At 33.7% G+C, this 16717-nt stretch overlaps 1 protein-coding gene across 1 annotated transcript; it reads left to right on the plus strand.

Annotated features, from left to right (window-relative positions):
* Nucleotides 1-13663: 13663 nt before the first annotated feature.
* On the plus strand, nucleotides 13664-16060 carry LOC120122206 (transcription factor HHO6-like). The gene is made up of 5 exons (XM_039141406.1): nucleotides 13664-13969; nucleotides 14234-14352; nucleotides 14464-14827; nucleotides 15279-15355; nucleotides 15504-16060. Exons 1-5 carry the CDS (start codon nucleotides 13756-13758, stop codon nucleotides 15789-15791), a joined length of 1062 nt encoding a protein of 353 aa, XP_038997337.1. The 5' UTR covers nucleotides 13664-13755; the 3' UTR covers nucleotides 15792-16060.
* The last annotated feature ends 657 nt before the right edge of the window (nucleotides 16061-16717 follow it).

A 16717-nucleotide genomic window follows, 5' to 3' on the forward strand; every position in this document is an offset into this window, starting at 1 on the left:
TAATCTCTTTACCACCTCTGGCAGCCACTAACGCCACCAACGGTCAAACACCCAATGATGTGACCAGCCAACAACCCATGTCCAAAACCCTCGTACTTTAGAAACCGATCGAACACCTAAAAATGATATAAATAAAAGATATTATTTTAAGGTTTTAAGTCCCTAAAAATCTCTTAAATCGATTGTGGTAATCAGTCGTTTGTCGGGGAGAAGGGTTTAGATTTAAATAGGTTAGTAACCTATTTTTAGGGAAAATTCTTTATTCACCAAACAGTAATCTGAGGTATATTACAGGCACTTATTTTTGTATTAAACCTTTAAAATTTTGATACTTGCATAGGAGTATTGATACTCCTAGTCGGGTTCAGTCTTAAAATAAGTTAAAATCCTCATTTTTTTTTATTTCATTTCTCAAACCCTGAACCATTATATCATAACCCTCTCGACCCTCTTTAAAATCAATCAAAAACCTTCATTTTGGGACGATTTTGCTCCGTTTTTCATCACTTGTTCTTGCACTCATCATCAAATTAGTGCTAGCAACATCTATTTCATCTCATTTCAACAAATCAAGGTAAAATCTTTTAAAACCCATTTTTAAAATTTCAGTTTTATTTATGTTAATTTTGTGTTTAATAATGATTGGGCTACTGTCTTTACATGCTTTCGTGTGTCGTGATTGTATGTCGTAAATTATATATATATATTGTAGATTGACAAATAATCAAACTAAATCACATTTAATGCCTCATAATACTAAATATATATATCATATTATATATAAGCAATCCATTTTCATACAATATATTAACATTAAGTTATCAAAAATATTGTAATCATATGTCGATATATATCATATTATTTAAAAGCAATCCATTTGAATAATAACATGTTTAAAATCATATTTGAATAACCCTTTGTTTTTTGTGCTAAAATCATATTTAAATAACAACAATCCAATATTTGAATAATAACATGAAGTTATACACACACGATTCTCTCCGTTTTCTTTCCAGGAAAGACATGCTTCCAATATCAGACTCGATTTTCTACATGTAGAATAAAAAGAAAATTTAAGTATGAAAAACTCTTTTTACTCACATTTTTCAATTCAAAGTAGGGCCTCAATGCCTTCTCCATGCCTTTCTGCATAAAAATAATCCTCTCGGGGATTTCTCCTAGCAGTAATCGGACAATAATGGCCCATTTGTTGCATTGAACCCGAAAACCAAGTGTTGTGACAGGGGCTTTCCTAGCAGCTTGGAGGAGACACTCTTTGACGTCAATTGGATTGTCCTAATATTTTCCAAGTAAAAGAGGTACCGGCAAAACTGCAGAGGATAACCTTTCTCATATGAGCAAAAGCTAACTGTAAGTTTCTAAAGCTACAAACATAAAGGTAACCATGCCAAACCTCCAGGAAACCATTTAATAACCATAAATATGCAGTTCAATTGGATGAAATAAAGTGAGCATTATTCTCAGACCATGGGTTACTTTATTATTTAGTGTTTAAAGACAAAAAGTTAACTAAGATTATGACTTGCCTGTTGGTTTGAATGAGCTTCAAATCTGGGTGCCTTTGATCTCAGTTTCTCAGCTTGGTCATATAAATTGTAATGAAGGAAATTGCAAAGTAGCAGGTTAAGAAGCGTTTCCTACATGATAAAAATAGTTATATATAACACCCTAACACATCAGAGATATAATTGCTCAAATATTTGAAAATTTATCTGACCCAGCTCGTCATGGTGCAATGTTGCAATCCGGTGCAGGGCTAGAAGATTACTTTCAATTAAAGATATGCTAATTAGACCTAGAATATCACACTATGCTTTTGATCATGTATTCTAGAAACATACATACTGAGATTTCCATAAAAGAAAACACGTATCAGAATATATACTAAAGACAACATACGATATAAGTCAAATTTGAATATGGCCCGTGAGTTCATAGCAAAGAGAATAATAAAAGTACAACCTCGTAGCTAGGACATCGAGGGTCCTCCTATTCAGATTCTTCAGTCGAGCAATGCTTGCATAGGAGCATGCCTTCGCCTGAAACGAGATAACATTATGTACAAAGAAACAAGAAACGTCTTGCACAGCTCCCATTGTTGATACTCCAATATTGTATTTCACCGTCACCATCACAAGAGCAGATAAGATCATCTTTAGTTGGATGGAAGTCAAGTGACATAACGTTACCTGAATGTCCTATAAATGTATGAAGCGAATAACCAGGCTGCAGAAATTTTCAAGGAAAATTAAATGAAAACCAAGAAGAAAGAATCAGAATGAAATAGCATGAACATGCACAGAATGCTTTAAATGAGAACATTAAGGGGTTTTAAATGGACATACGAGAAGACATAACTAGCTCAAAAACCAAAATAACAAGTAAATTGGAAGAAGAAAGTTCACTAACACTGTCAGCATCCCAAACTCTGACAGTTTTGTCAAATGAAGATGTTGCAAGGCGTGATATGCTTGTACTGAAACGAACATCAGTGATCAAACATGAATGATCTTCAAGCGTAGACTTTGGCTTCAAAGTGTCCGTGTACCATAATACAGCCTGTGTTGCAAATATATATATATATATATATATATATACTTCTTACCAACATAAAAGGTATGAAAAAAAGCTAAGCTCCTCTCTTAGGACTAACCTTTTTATCATGGCCACCAGTAGCAAGCAACTTTCCATCTGATGAGAAATGACAGCAAGTAACTTTGCTACTGCTTGCTCGAACGGAATTTACTTCCATAAATGTGAAACCTGAAGTCAAATTCAAATTTGGTACACTGTAAAAAATATTATTCGTCAAACCAATCCACTTGCATTATGTAGTAATACAATAATAGAATACGAGATGAAAGTGTATCCCTAAAAATTAGAAATAAGGATAGATGAATGCGCCCACACAATTGCACGGTTTCTTTTGGAAAAATTCAGTTAGCATTTGGATATATAAACAATACAGTAAAATCATGAAATAGTCGCAATAAACAACATTCAGAAAGACTACAATGTACAAAAGTCTAATGAGATGTACAATATATATGCTTAAATATACTTGGTCTCAAACAAGGATGTATTAATTGTCATAGCCATTCGGAAAACGAATTAGGACAATATCATATTCACTGTATCCAATAATAAAAAGGACATAAAATATGCCAACGGAGTGAAACTATAATGTCCCACAAACGAGGCTACATTAGATTCACTGCAACAGCAGACTATCAAATCGTAACAACCATACAAGTAATATTTATACATCTTTAGTTAAATCCATACATCGGCCAACAACATCCCTAGGATCTGTATCATCATGGGATAAAAAAGACTCAACGTTATCATCAAGAGACCCATCCTCCACAAACCGATCCATTTCAGCCTGCAATTCAAAATCTTTATCACCCCACTGCCAAAATGGAGTTCCAATGAGAAATTATGCAAGGAATTTTTAGTTCCTCCACAAACATTGGAAAATAATTAAAACTCACCAACTGATTCGAAGGTGATGCAAGTGTGCTGGCACCATCAGCGCCAAACATCATCATAGGCTTGGGAGAACTCCCGCTATGAGAAAGAGTGGGCATTGAAATCACATCTCCAGGAGCATGTGTTGATGGTGTAGAAGGTGTTGAACTAGGGGAGGGTCCAGCTGTGTTTGCTGTCCCTGAGCTATTTGCAGGGCCTGAAGACGGCACCAGCTGTTTTCTCTTTCTCCCGTTCTGTTTTTTTGAAACCTTCAAATGAATTAAGGAAATTATGTTTGGAACCTACTCATGTATGCTTTCAAGCTAAGAATCAGAGCCAAAACAAAGAGGAAACTTACAAAAAAAAACAAGAAGAAGAAGAAGAAGATGGTCAATTCGTCTGTTTAAAGTTGTAAATGCAACAAAACAAAAAACCAAAGAAAATAAATCGTACCGGCATTAGTAAACAAGATAGTGGGATCATTGTGAGGATGAGGCGAAGGGAGAGACGGTGGCGCGGTGGAAGAGACGGAGATCGTCGAGTTCATCGGAGGCAAAAATGGACGGCAGAGGCTGGGGATTCAAATTCGGGCCTAACAAGAAGAAGAGAATCGGGATGAAAAGAAGGAGAGAAAAGGAGAGAATGAAAGGAGTGGAAAACATTAGGCTTGAACAGATTATCGAGGGGGGAAGAAGCGGGAAAATGAAAATTATGGGGGAAATTAAAAGATGACTTTTAGAGATGACACACAATTAAAAAGTGTACTCCGTGTTTTTGCAAATTTTTTGGATTATGACTATTAAATATGACACACATTATTGTAAGTCATAAATTGTTCAAATTTTAAGAAATATGACATTTTTTATGATACATTTTTTGCAAGTTATAAATTAGCGTGTGTCATCGTTCGTATATCATTAAAGGTATATTTTCTTGTCGTGTTGGTTTTCATTAATGTGTTTGTGTGTCAATATGTTTATATATATAAACATTCATCTTGGTTTTCATTAATGTGTTTGTGTGTCAATATGTTTATATATATAAACATTCATCTTGGTTTTCATTAATATATATTTGTCTGTTATATTTTTCATATATACATGTTTTTAACATTGTTTTCGTTATCTCTATTATATTTACATGTATATTTTATTTATATACATACTATACTCACTTTTTTATATACCTTCCCAAAACATTTTGTGATTCTCGTATATATATATATATTCATAATTTATTTTTAGATTTTGTCGTATAAATTACACACACACGATTTGAAAATTGATCAAGCATACATGTTTATTGTTCTATTTTGCATGCTTCTTATCTCATTTTCAAAATGTCCGAACGCCCTTGTTCTTCTCGAGTCATTTCACCTCCCCGAGCCAATCCTCATTCCAATCCCATTCCTAAACCAAATACGAACCCAGATGACCTAACTATCCAAAATTCGTGTTTCAATAAACTAGGTCGGCAAAACATCTATGAGTGTTACATCAAGAGCTTTGAGTTTTACCCCCTTAGGAGTGAGCGTTTGTCCACCTTTCCAGCCATGATTGCCCTAAATTTCAAATGTCTCTCCTCAAAGCTTGGAAATTAGATATCACTTTCAAAGTCAAACATGTTGTCTATTATCATTTGGTTCGCATTTTCTATTCTAATGTGGAGTGTTTCCATAATGAAGCCAGAACCCATACTGAAAGTATTTGTCCCTATCTCATAAGGCAATACATCACTATTGATGCTTCTTTTATAGCTACGGACCTTGGCCTTGACCTTATAGGGAAAGTCTGTAACACCAGAATCCAGTTCGACCCGAAGACTAATGGATTAGAATGTCACGCAGACCGCCGAAATGGGTAACCCAAAAAATTTTCTTTTAAAAAACTGTAAAACATCATATAAAATCAACCATAGTAAAATGAAATAAAAATAGTAATATGGGTTTACAAAATATGGGGAGCTCCCAAAACATCAAAATACAAATACTGAGTTTGAATCAAACTGAGTTACGACTGAATACAAAAAGAGGTCTACAATAGTACATGCCCTCTAAGAATAACTCAAGACGTACTCTAGTGCCTCAGCTGATCTGGAACTGTTGACGAGGATAATGCTCCTCGACTGGTCTCCTAGGAATATGTGCACGAACTCATTTACAGTAACCAAAACTCTATCGATCACAGTTTTGATATCTTTATCTACTCTCATCTTGAAGTTTTCCTAATTATGATTGAGAAGACTAATTTTAGTTTCTTTTACCTCATTTATTCTTTCATGCGTAACTTTAATATTATCCCAAATTTCTTTAGCATTGGAACAAGATGACACTCTCAGGTATTCAAACGGGTCAAATGCACAAAATAGAATGTGCATGGCCTTAGCATTAAGCTGGAACATTGTTCTTTTTTTCTTTATTCCATTCATATCTCTAATTGGAGTAATATTACTTCTCATCATGACGCTCTATGATCCAAAATTGTTTTCTTGAATAAAGAGTTTCATCCTATTTTTCTAAAAGGCTTAGTTTATTATATTGAAGTATGAAGGCTTGTTGACGGACTAAGAATCACTAACAATGTCAAAGATTGAAAGTAGATACCATTGAAGACTTGAAAGATAATTGAACTCTTCTAGATATTCTCAAGAGGTGATTAAACCTTTCAATGACTCTAGATATGATATCAATCGTTGAGTCTATCGAACCAATAAAATCGCCAAGAGGGGGTGAATTGGTAATTAAAATATTGATGAAATCTGTTTGCAAGAAAATGAAAAATTGACAGAAACAATTTTAGAGAGGTTCAACTTCTTCAATGAAGTCTACATCCACTACCTTAGCGTCCACATTAAAGATTTCAACAAATTCATTAATTTGTTCAAACCTTTTAGGAAAAGTTGTAACCTTACAACACACTTAGATTTATACTCTAAAGTCTTAAGTATACAACTCTTCCCAGGAAGAAATTACAAACTAGTAAACTTTGTCAAATCCCTTAAAAGGAGTGTGTTTGCACAATTCAGAACAAATAGAACACTTGAGAGAATAGAAACAAAGAAGTATAAAATTGTTCTTGACTTGAATCTTTTTTACTATATGTGATTGCTTTAACTTTCTCTTTGATCTCTAGTCCTCACATATGACTTGGAATCTTGTTTTTATATCATTCAATTCTAGCCATTTGGATTGTTGTGGGAGTTAATAGATCGTTGGGATAAAGTTTACTGTGATAAATGTTGCTCATACGCCTTAAGTATCGTTACTCATGGTTGGAGTATCGATACTCCCTGCATTAATTAGAAAAATATAATCGTTGGGGAAATAGAGGTATCGGTATTGCATCAAAGGAGTATCGATACTACTATTGTAAGTAGTATAAATACTGGATGAGTATCGGAACCAAAATGTTATATTGCAATTTGACACTATCAGAAACATAAGGGAAGTATTGATATTTCCACTTAGAGTATCGATACTGACATAGTATCATTACCAAAATAGCTTACTAGAATTTATAAAACAAAAGGAGTATCGATATTGTTATACATTTTTAAGCTTTTAGCATTGATACTATATATACAACATGAACAATATTAGTATTATTCTTTTAGTATCAGTACTACTGGGTTTAACAATAGTTTTTTGACTCGATTAAAGTCTGAAACCCTTAGTAAAATTTGTTTCAAAAATAATTTCCAGTATATAACCCAATTTTCCAATAAAGTAAGGAGCAAAATGGAGTTTTTGACTTCAAAATATTTTATATATTCGAATGATCGAATCGAATATAATCTGAAATTTATTAAAAACATTAATTACTTTTTGATATATCAAAATATCGTTCAACAAGTTGTATACAAATTTATTAGCCTGCATTTCCAAGTAAAAATTTTGATTACTTTATTCAATATGACATGAAAACATGAAAAAAAATTATAATAACATTTATTCTACTTTAAAATAACAATTCTTATTTTTTTTTCAATTAAATTAGTTTAATTTGACTCATAATAGTGTTTTACTCATAATTTTAATAGATAGAAAGTATATAATATTTAAAATTTAAAATTTATATAAATGTATTTTTAAATAATGTGAATATCTTACACATTAGTGTAATGTGATATCATTCTTATCTTGATGTGGTGGTATATTTAATTTATCGATTCTATTTTTAAGTGAAACGATGTTTACCTCGTGAACTCGTCGGCTAGGTTCACTCGTGGTGCCAAATTGTTCAGAGTTAGCTGACATAGTTGAAATTAACTCCCTCGCTTAGTTTGTGGTCATATTGACGAGAGATCTTCCGCTAGCAGCGTCGATCATTTTCATTTCCATGGGAAGCAAACCTTTGTATAAATATTGTAGAAGCATTTGCTCGGTCGTTCCAGACAACTCACACATAGCTTCTTAATTGCTCCCAGTATTCGTAAAGCGATTCCTCGTGCTTTTGTTTAAGTCCAAGAATTCTTCACCTTAGTTCGCTTGCATTTGCTATTGGGAAAAACCTGTCAAGAAAAGTACGATTTAAATCAGTCCAAGTATTTATTGAATTTGGAGGCAAATAAAATATTCATTCTTTTGCAATGCCAAACAAAGAAAATGGAAATGCTCGTAATTTAATTTGGTCTTCAAATACTCCCTGAAGTTTCATGCTTGAACAGACCAAATGAAATTATGCCAAATGCTTATGCAGACTTTCTCTAGGAAGGTCATGGAAAGTAGATGTATCAATCTCGTCTTGAGTTAAAACAGTGTTTTGTCTTGAGGAAAGGCGATGTAGAGTGATTGTTGTACCACATCTACTGTGGCTAGTTCGCGGATGGTTTGGTTGTCCATTGGTGCATCGTTTGTTCGATCGACGGTAGGTGTGGAAGTCAAATCTCTTATTGTTGGATTTTGTGTAGAATCTATTGATTCTTCGTATGTGGCATCAATTAAGTCTTCGAAATTCGCTTGCTCTTGTCATTTTTTTTCTTTTTTCTCGAAATGTTTGACCGTGAATTTGTTTGGCTCGTGCTTCAATTTCTGATCAAATTCTTCTAATGTGTCCGGATTTTGCATGGCCATAAATAAAAAAAAGAAAATTAAATCAGTGTTTTACCGTAGTCCCCGACAATGGCGTCAATTTTGACTGTGTGTCATTTTGATGTTAAAATAAAATGTTCCTTAATCTCAAATAAAAGAAATGAATTAAGTAGAATAATGACAGTAAAGGTCAATCCACAGGGACTAGGAGATTGATAAGTTCCTCATTCTTGATTTGACTTTGGCGTGATTTGTAAAGAAGATGAATAAGGGGGTTTTGACAGTTGAGGTAAAATTAAGATTTGAAAGAAAAATGAGAAAGTAAAGTAAGTAAATTAAGAAAATTAAAGTAAAAATCCAATTGATAAAAATCAACCTTGGGCTAAAGCTTTTGCCTTTATTTAAATCGATCATTAAATAGGATTTTACCTCCGGGATCACGCCAGTTACAGTCTACAGGGCCCAACCCTATAACTTGTTTTTCTTTCAATTGAATCGAGAATCTAAAATCAATTTTTAGATCTCAACTCTTTGTGAATTAATCGTGACAATCACTTACCATTTAAATGCCTTTAAATTCTAGAAAAACCCGACTCAAATTGTACCATATCAATCGAGAATCTAACATGATTTCAGTTTCCCTTAACAAACCGCCGTTAAGTGTGTTCACAGGAAGTCAAATGTTCCATAGGCCGATCATTCCTTCCAAATGATAATCGAAACTGAAAATCAATTTCAACTTGCACTTTTTGAAATGAAATCGATTTGACTATAAAAGGATGGTCGATTATTGATCCTTGATTTCTGAAAACTGAAAATATAACCCTAAAGGGTATGATGCACTTTTCAATTCTCACGATTGAGAATTGAGTCATTTCTTAAGTCTTTGGCTATGGAAAACTTAGCTAAGCATGATAGAAACCATACTTAGCATTTTAAAGAAAATAAACTAAACTTGTAAAGAAAATAAAATGGAAAAATAAAACTTTTATAAAAACAAAATAAAGAAAGTAACAAAGAGTTCAAGAGCAAATGATGATTTGAGAATTACCCCAATGAGATATTTATATTCCTTAAAAGCCCTAAGAATTCACATTCAAAATTAAAAAGATAATTACTAAAAATAAAAAAAAAATCCTAATTTGATTTCAAAAATTCGACTGAGTCTCCTTCTCCATGAAATCTGCTGACTGGACCTTCTAGAAGTTACTGATTCGATGCCATGTCAGCGAAGTCATGCCCACCAATCCAGTCATGAATCCAGAAAATAAAAAATTGCACAATTTCTTCAGTTTTAGCAATATTTCTGGAATTTACTGTCCTATATCGAAAATGAATGAAAAAGACTTAAAATAACTAATCAAAGAGTGATTAATCACAAAATAATGTATAATTTAAGCACTAAATAGGTGTCCATTTTGGATAAAGTACCTTAGTAAAACAATATTAATGACAAACTTTTATGCTACTATGTTCCATTCTGGAACTTATTTCTACATTTCCTTTAATGCCAAGATTAAGAAATATGAGTTGTACGATTTGATTTCAACAGAGCTTAAAAAAATCCATAACATGACAGATGTCTTCGTTGCAAGCTAAAGTTCTCGTGGGAATTATAGGTTCTGAAAAGACATTACATGTTGATCTTATCGAATTCAAGCAACCTCTGGAAGATGTTTAAGGCTTACACACGTGTTGGTGGTAGGAACATCGAGATGACTATAACATTTTAGGAAGAACTGTATTCAACAAGCAAAGAAGGCTTAACTCGGTTATCACAAGACTATGAGGACGAAGAGTCAGTTCTGCTACGTATTGCCCATGAACGTCGGGAGAGAGAGCTTTAAACAGCTCTTGTAATTTTTTATTACGTTTTTAAATTAGTATTAAAATAATTTTTTTGTGAGTATGATGATTCTCAAGTTGTTTATGCATCAAACCGAACAACTAATTATCATATTGTTCAAGGATAACTTAAACCAATCAACAATTTAAAGTTGATTAATAATTTAAACAATTTAAAAAAACTAGAACATTATGTTCAAATATTATTTTTTAAACAAAAAAGAAATCAGAGTTCGATTAACTAAAAAAAGAAAATACAGTTCGACTAGCTAAAAAAATTATAAATTTAAACAACTAATGATGTCTATGTCCAACCATACTGCACTGTAGTGGACGACGAGTCCGACGAGGATTTCTACAAATCAATCTATATTGGAGGCCTCATCATCACTCTGATCATCACCATCATCATCATCATCACCCTCATATACATGGCCAGTATCACCACTGACACTAGGACCAAGATTGGTGTAGGACATGCTCTGCGGCGATATCTGCTCAACATTGCTGAATTTGAAGTCTGTTGCCAATGGTCGAACAGATGGAGGTGACGGATAATATGGTTTAACTGGTGCATGAGGGCAATAAGAATAAACAATGATCGTCGGATAGGAACGGAATGTGTCAGTGAAAAAACCTTCCGTCGGTGGCGTCATATGTTGAAATGATGACGGAGTCGTCATCTGCTGAAATATTGACTGAGTCAAGTGGGTGAATGTAGATGTCGTTAGTGGTGTCTGATGATTTGTAAGCGTTTGTGTCATTCCCGATGATGAGACTTAAGTGTGTTTTCGTCTACTTTGACTTGCACCACGTTACGTCGAGAGATATTGTGTGGGCGGACGATTTGGGGGAGACCTATAAATTTCTCGCGCTCACTCATCCTCGGTCGGTATATGCGGTATCTCATTTTGCTCATACTAAAACATGTAATCATCTGAAACACCATAGGCCAAGATGGGTTCAAAAACGGGATGCCTAACAAACCTCGATATCCATTGCATCACCCAATCCACATGATAAACCTCCTAATTAACATTCGTCTTCTCATGTCACGTTATATGATGTAAGGCATTGTCCAAGGTTGTTGTTGGTGTCACAATTGTTTGAACATGGCCAAATTACTGCAACACGCGATCAACAGGATGCCACTCGATGATCTCATGGACTATCAACGAAACCACCGACATCCAAATGTGTGAATTGTGATGTATCTCATCCGGAGTATAAGCTCTAATAGCATCGTTACTGTATGTCGTCCACATGAACTACACAATTTTTTTAAACTATGTTAGAAAAGAACTCGAATAAAAATGTGATATTTAATTTACAAAAATAAAATCGATTACCTCATATGTCATCTTATCATCGACAATCTAAGATGACTCAGACTTTTTGGTAAGTGGGAGTGACTAAGTGTGATGATCCACATATCATTCATATAATAAAATATAATTATTTACAACCTCCAATTGCTTGGTTATTCAGATTAACATCTTTACATAGCTCCCGGAACAAAAAATGTCAACATTGTCGATCCCCAACTCTTATTTTTAGCTGCCAGAAAATCGCGTAGATGATCCAATAACATCATATGCACTTTATTTCGGGATTTATCAGGCATCAAGATCCCCCAATAACTTGTAAAATATGAGCACGAGAAAATTGTTGTAAAATTAAAAAAGGTGAAAATATATTAAAAAATTATCGTCAAAAAAATTACAATAACATAAACTAAAACATTTAAATATTATAAATAAACAAATTAAAATAAATAAACATAGATTTAAAAAATTTAATAGAGATGTTCCCTCCATCCAAATCATCCTCTATCGGAGTAAGTTCGAGCAGCTTCTGACACAAGTTTGGCCAGTCCCCATGATCCATACTGGTAATAAGATTTCCATTAACAGGCAGCCCAAGATGGTATGCGACATCTTTAAGGGTAATAGTCGCCTCCCCACAAAGAAAATAAAACGTGTGTCTCTAGTCTCCACCGTTCTAGCAATGCTTTTATCAATGAAGGATGCAACTTCGTACCACCAATTACGGTGCCAACGTAACCAAAATCGGCTTTGTGCAAGTATGGAATAATATCATTATTAGGGGGCCGGAAACGATTGATAAAACACATCAGCGAACATTCATATCCCTTCAAATAAATAAATAAATAAATAAATAATTTGAACTAAATAAATAAATCAAAAATAAATAAATGAATAAATTTGAAATAAATGAATAAATAAATTTGAAATAAATAAATCAAAAAAATAAAGAAATAAATAAAGTATTCAAAATAATTAAAAATTTAAAGCAAATTAATAAATGAAAATTATCGTTGGATTTTCCCACTAATAGGTGCATACATGTGAAATATCATCCCTCAGTAGTCTCGCCATAATAATACGAGGGAGAGAATAATTAAGAGAGTTTTTTTTTGGGTGATGGTGTGAGGAATTCAGGTGGGGGCCTTTTTATAGTGGTCATCGCATTGCCTTCGAAGCAAGGTAAATGGTATCTTGCGTTATATGAAGCGTGAGGTTCAGGATATCTTTTCAAAATTTAAATTTCAAAACTTCTACGAATGATAATTTCTCAATATTTCGTGGACCTCGCGTTCTGAGAAACATGAGGTATTAAACAATTATATTAAATTAAATAATCTGAAAAGTACTTGATATCTCGCATCTTGTGAAACGCGAGACATGTTCGCGCACTAAGTAGGACGCGAGTTAATCCTATGTATGCACTTTAAGAGCTATTTTTCTATTAAATCTGCTAAGGATGGATTTTTAATATAATAACGCCCAAAATAATACTATTTTCATAAATAGCTTTTGAGGATGACTACAACAACAAATAAAAAAAGTAATATATTTCAATATTAAAAATAGAATAAAATATATTTTTGACAAGATATACATACATAATATAAAATATTATTTAATATATACTTAAAAGGCTTTATAATATTTAATAATATCACAATAATAAAAGGAAAAATGTGAGCAAGCTTGTATATGCGATGAGCCGTAAGTGACCTTATAACCCAAAAACCGCAAACAGAATCTTCGCCTTCTTAATTTCTATTCCTATTTTCTCACCAAGAAAACCAAATTTATTTATTTTCTGATTCTCTCTCTCCAAACAGCACATTTCTTGCTCACTCTTCAGATACATAATATTATTTATAAATAAAAAAAATTAAGAAATCGCTCTCTTTACCCTTTCTATATATAATATATTAATTCATAGATCTCACCACTTCTGTTCTAATTGCACCTACTCTCCTCTCTGCTTCAACAGATAACCCAAAGGGCACGAAAAGAAAAGAACCCATAGGAAGTAAAGGGAAGATTTTTTTGGGAGGAAACAAACAAGGATCGAAAATGGGTTCGGTTCCACCTGAACTGAGCTTGGAATTTATACCCACTTTTGTACCCAAAACGATCATTAGTTTCCTCAAGGAGCTTTCATTAATCGGAAACGTTCCTGAGAGGATTTCAAAACTCGATGCTTTTGTTAAACGATTGGAAGAAGAAATGAGAAAGATCGATGCTTTTAAATGTGAACTTCCTCTTTGCATGCTCCTCCTCAACGATGGTTCGTTTCTTCAATCAATTTAAATCACACCTTTTTCTCTTATTAATGGGTTCTCTTTTGATTTCCTTTTTGGAACGAAAATAAAACCCCTGCTCTCGATTGTGAGTTTTAATCGGAAAAACGTTTGCCTTCAGCTTTGTTTTTGGGATTTTTTTTTATCGTTTTGGTTAAAATCGATAGACTCTGTAACTTGTGTTTTGGTTTTTTTTTTTTACATTGCAATCAATTTATTGAATGCGGTTTTGGTTTTCTGTTTGATTTCAGCCATTGCAGCTTTCAAAGAGGAGTTAGTGCAATGTTTGCCCAGAAACGTTGAGCCAGTTTTTTGGAACACTGTTGATGATGATTATTATCGTTCTGTTGATAGAAAACTAGATACTAAGGTACTTCAAAGTAAAAAACAGAAGATAATTAAACCACATTTAAACTTAAGAAGTGTAGTTTATAATGAAATAAAATTGCCAAAGATTGAATATTGGTTTTTTGGTTTACAGCTGAGAAACATTGGAGATTCATCTCAATCATGTAAAAACAGGGGAGGAGCGACATCATTAATGCCATTCAAGGCAAATTTGGGCTTTGCAGTGAAGAAGGAAGAGAGAGAGGAGATACCACTAACGCTTTTGACTCCTGGAATCAAGAATCCGAGAGATGAATCATGCTCTACGGGATCAATGACAAGTTGTAGCAAGGCAGTTTCTTCTTCTGCTCCCAATGCTCGGTCAAGTTTTCGGTCTGTACTGCAGCCGTTGTCCCAAAAGCATCAGCAGCAAACTGCTAGGAAGCAAAGGAGGTGCTGGTCACCTGAGTTACATTGCCGGTTTGTCAATGCCTTGCAACAATTAGGAGGATCTCAAGGTGAATGAATGATGTTCAATTGGTAATGTATGTAGATAGTGACAATTTGTATTCTGTTGTTCTTAGATCTTCATTTTCTTGTCCTGAGTTGGTTGCTTATTGTCATAGTCATCTTAGGTAAGGTTTAAAATGTTTGGTCAGTGAGAGGATTGCTTTTGCAAGAAACGTAACCTCTTTGCACCTATTTTCCGGTCCTTATCATTCAATCTGATTTTGCTTTAGAGATGGAAAGTGTAGATTAAATCGGTCTAAGAGATATATGTATAATTATGTATAATTCATTTGGCTTGAGACCATGGAGGATAAAAGATGGTTACAGAACGAGTTATTCTGCATTATTAGCCTTTCTGTTGGTATCGTTGGATTGAAACGTTATCTTTTCATGGAGATTCATTTTTTTTGGTTCTTTCACGTCTAAGTTTCTGAATAAAATTTATTGATTCTTTTGCAGTGGCCACTCCGAAGCAGATTAGGGAACTTATGCGAGTAGATGACTTGACCAACGATGAAGTTAAGAGTCATTTGCAGGTCGGTTCTTGGATTCAATTTTCTCCTAGGCAGTTCTGATCTGTGAAAAAAATGTTAAGCTTCTTAATATTTTCCAGAGATTAATGGTTATACGAAGTATTTTTTTATGGATGAGTATTTGATGGGATCATTTCCTGTAACTTCCCAGAAATACCGACTTCACACAAGAAGATTTCCGGCTTCCACAACCAGCCCTGCAAAACAATCAGTCGTTGTTTCGGGGAGTGGTCTGTGGATGTCCCAAGATCAGTATGGAGAGTCGTCTAAGGGAAGCAGTTCCCAGTCGGGTTCTCCTCAAGGACCTCTCGAGCTAGCCATAGACACCGGAGGGAACTCCACTCCAGGAGGTGACAACATGGAAGATGACGAAGATGCAAAATCCGAAAGTTATAGCTGTAAAGGCCATATTCGAAAACCCGGGAAACATGATGTATAGAGAGTTTATCCACTATGAATTTTGCAGATATATAAAGTATACATGGAAGGAGTTTGCAATCATAAAAATCACAATATACTATCAATATATTATATACATAAAAGGAGAAGGATCTTGAGAAATGAGAGGGGCCGTGAAAACTTTGCAGGATTAGTTTTCCTTCGATCTTAAGTTTTTTTTCAGTTTTCTTGCGGAACCAGTACAAGAATTCCAGTTATATATTATCCGTATGCTTTCGCCATTGGGAGAAACACGAGCACTGCACCATTTCCATATTACTTGGCTTTTACATTAAAACTCTGTTTACTAGGGCTTTTTCTACCGGACTTGGGTTATAGAAATGCCCAGAATCTCCAAGAAATTGTATTTGAAATTCGCTTTTGTTTTGATGAGTATTTTTCTGCATCTTTACTACGCCTAACTTGAACCACAGACTAATCATTCACCTGTGTGGTCCTCATGAAGTTTTAATTCAAAGTATCTGTCCTTTTTCACAAAACACACTGTTTTGTAAAGAAGAATGGTGAAACTTGGGGAACGCTATACACCTAGGAGAAGCCAAAACTAAAAAAAAATGACATTGGTGGCACCCCACAATTGATAAGAGATATTACTATTGTAATAGGCATTTAGGTTTGAGTTTGCATCATACTTTTATACGCTTTAGTGTTTGATAGATTTTGATGCATTCGTTTCTTTGTTTTATCATCTTTGTATTATGTTTTATATCTCACTTTAGTTATTTCTTTAACTACTTATATTTAATCTATTGATTGATTAATTCAAATTAAGTCTTATGAGCAATAATGGATTGAGGGAGCCAGTGGCGAAACTTGGTGATAGAGTTTGAGAGGTAACTTAAAACTTTATAATATTTGGAAGTTTAATTTGAAATTTTCAAAAAAAAATTGAAGGGTTTAATTTGT

This window comes from Hibiscus syriacus, unplaced genomic scaffold (assembly GCF_006381635.1).
Source record: "Hibiscus syriacus cultivar Baekdansim isolate YM2019G1 unplaced genomic scaffold, ASM638163v2 tig00110384_pilon, whole genome shotgun sequence".
NCBI classification, from domain to species: Eukaryota; Viridiplantae; Streptophyta; class Magnoliopsida; order Malvales; family Malvaceae; genus Hibiscus; species Hibiscus syriacus.

Bases quoted from the DNA above. Each gene is read 5' to 3' on its own strand.
- LOC120122206 (XM_039141406.1), top strand. From the start codon at position 13,756: ATGGGTTCGGTTCCACCTGAACTGAGCTTGGAATTTATACCCACTTTT. The intron at 13,970-14,233 runs GTTCGTTTCTTC...GTTTGATTTCAG, and splicing joins CATGCTCCTCCTCAACGATG to CCATTGCAGCTTTCAAAGAG. The intron at 15,356-15,503 runs GTCGGTTCTTGG...GTAACTTCCCAG, and splicing joins AAGTTAAGAGTCATTTGCAG to AAATACCGACTTCACACAAG.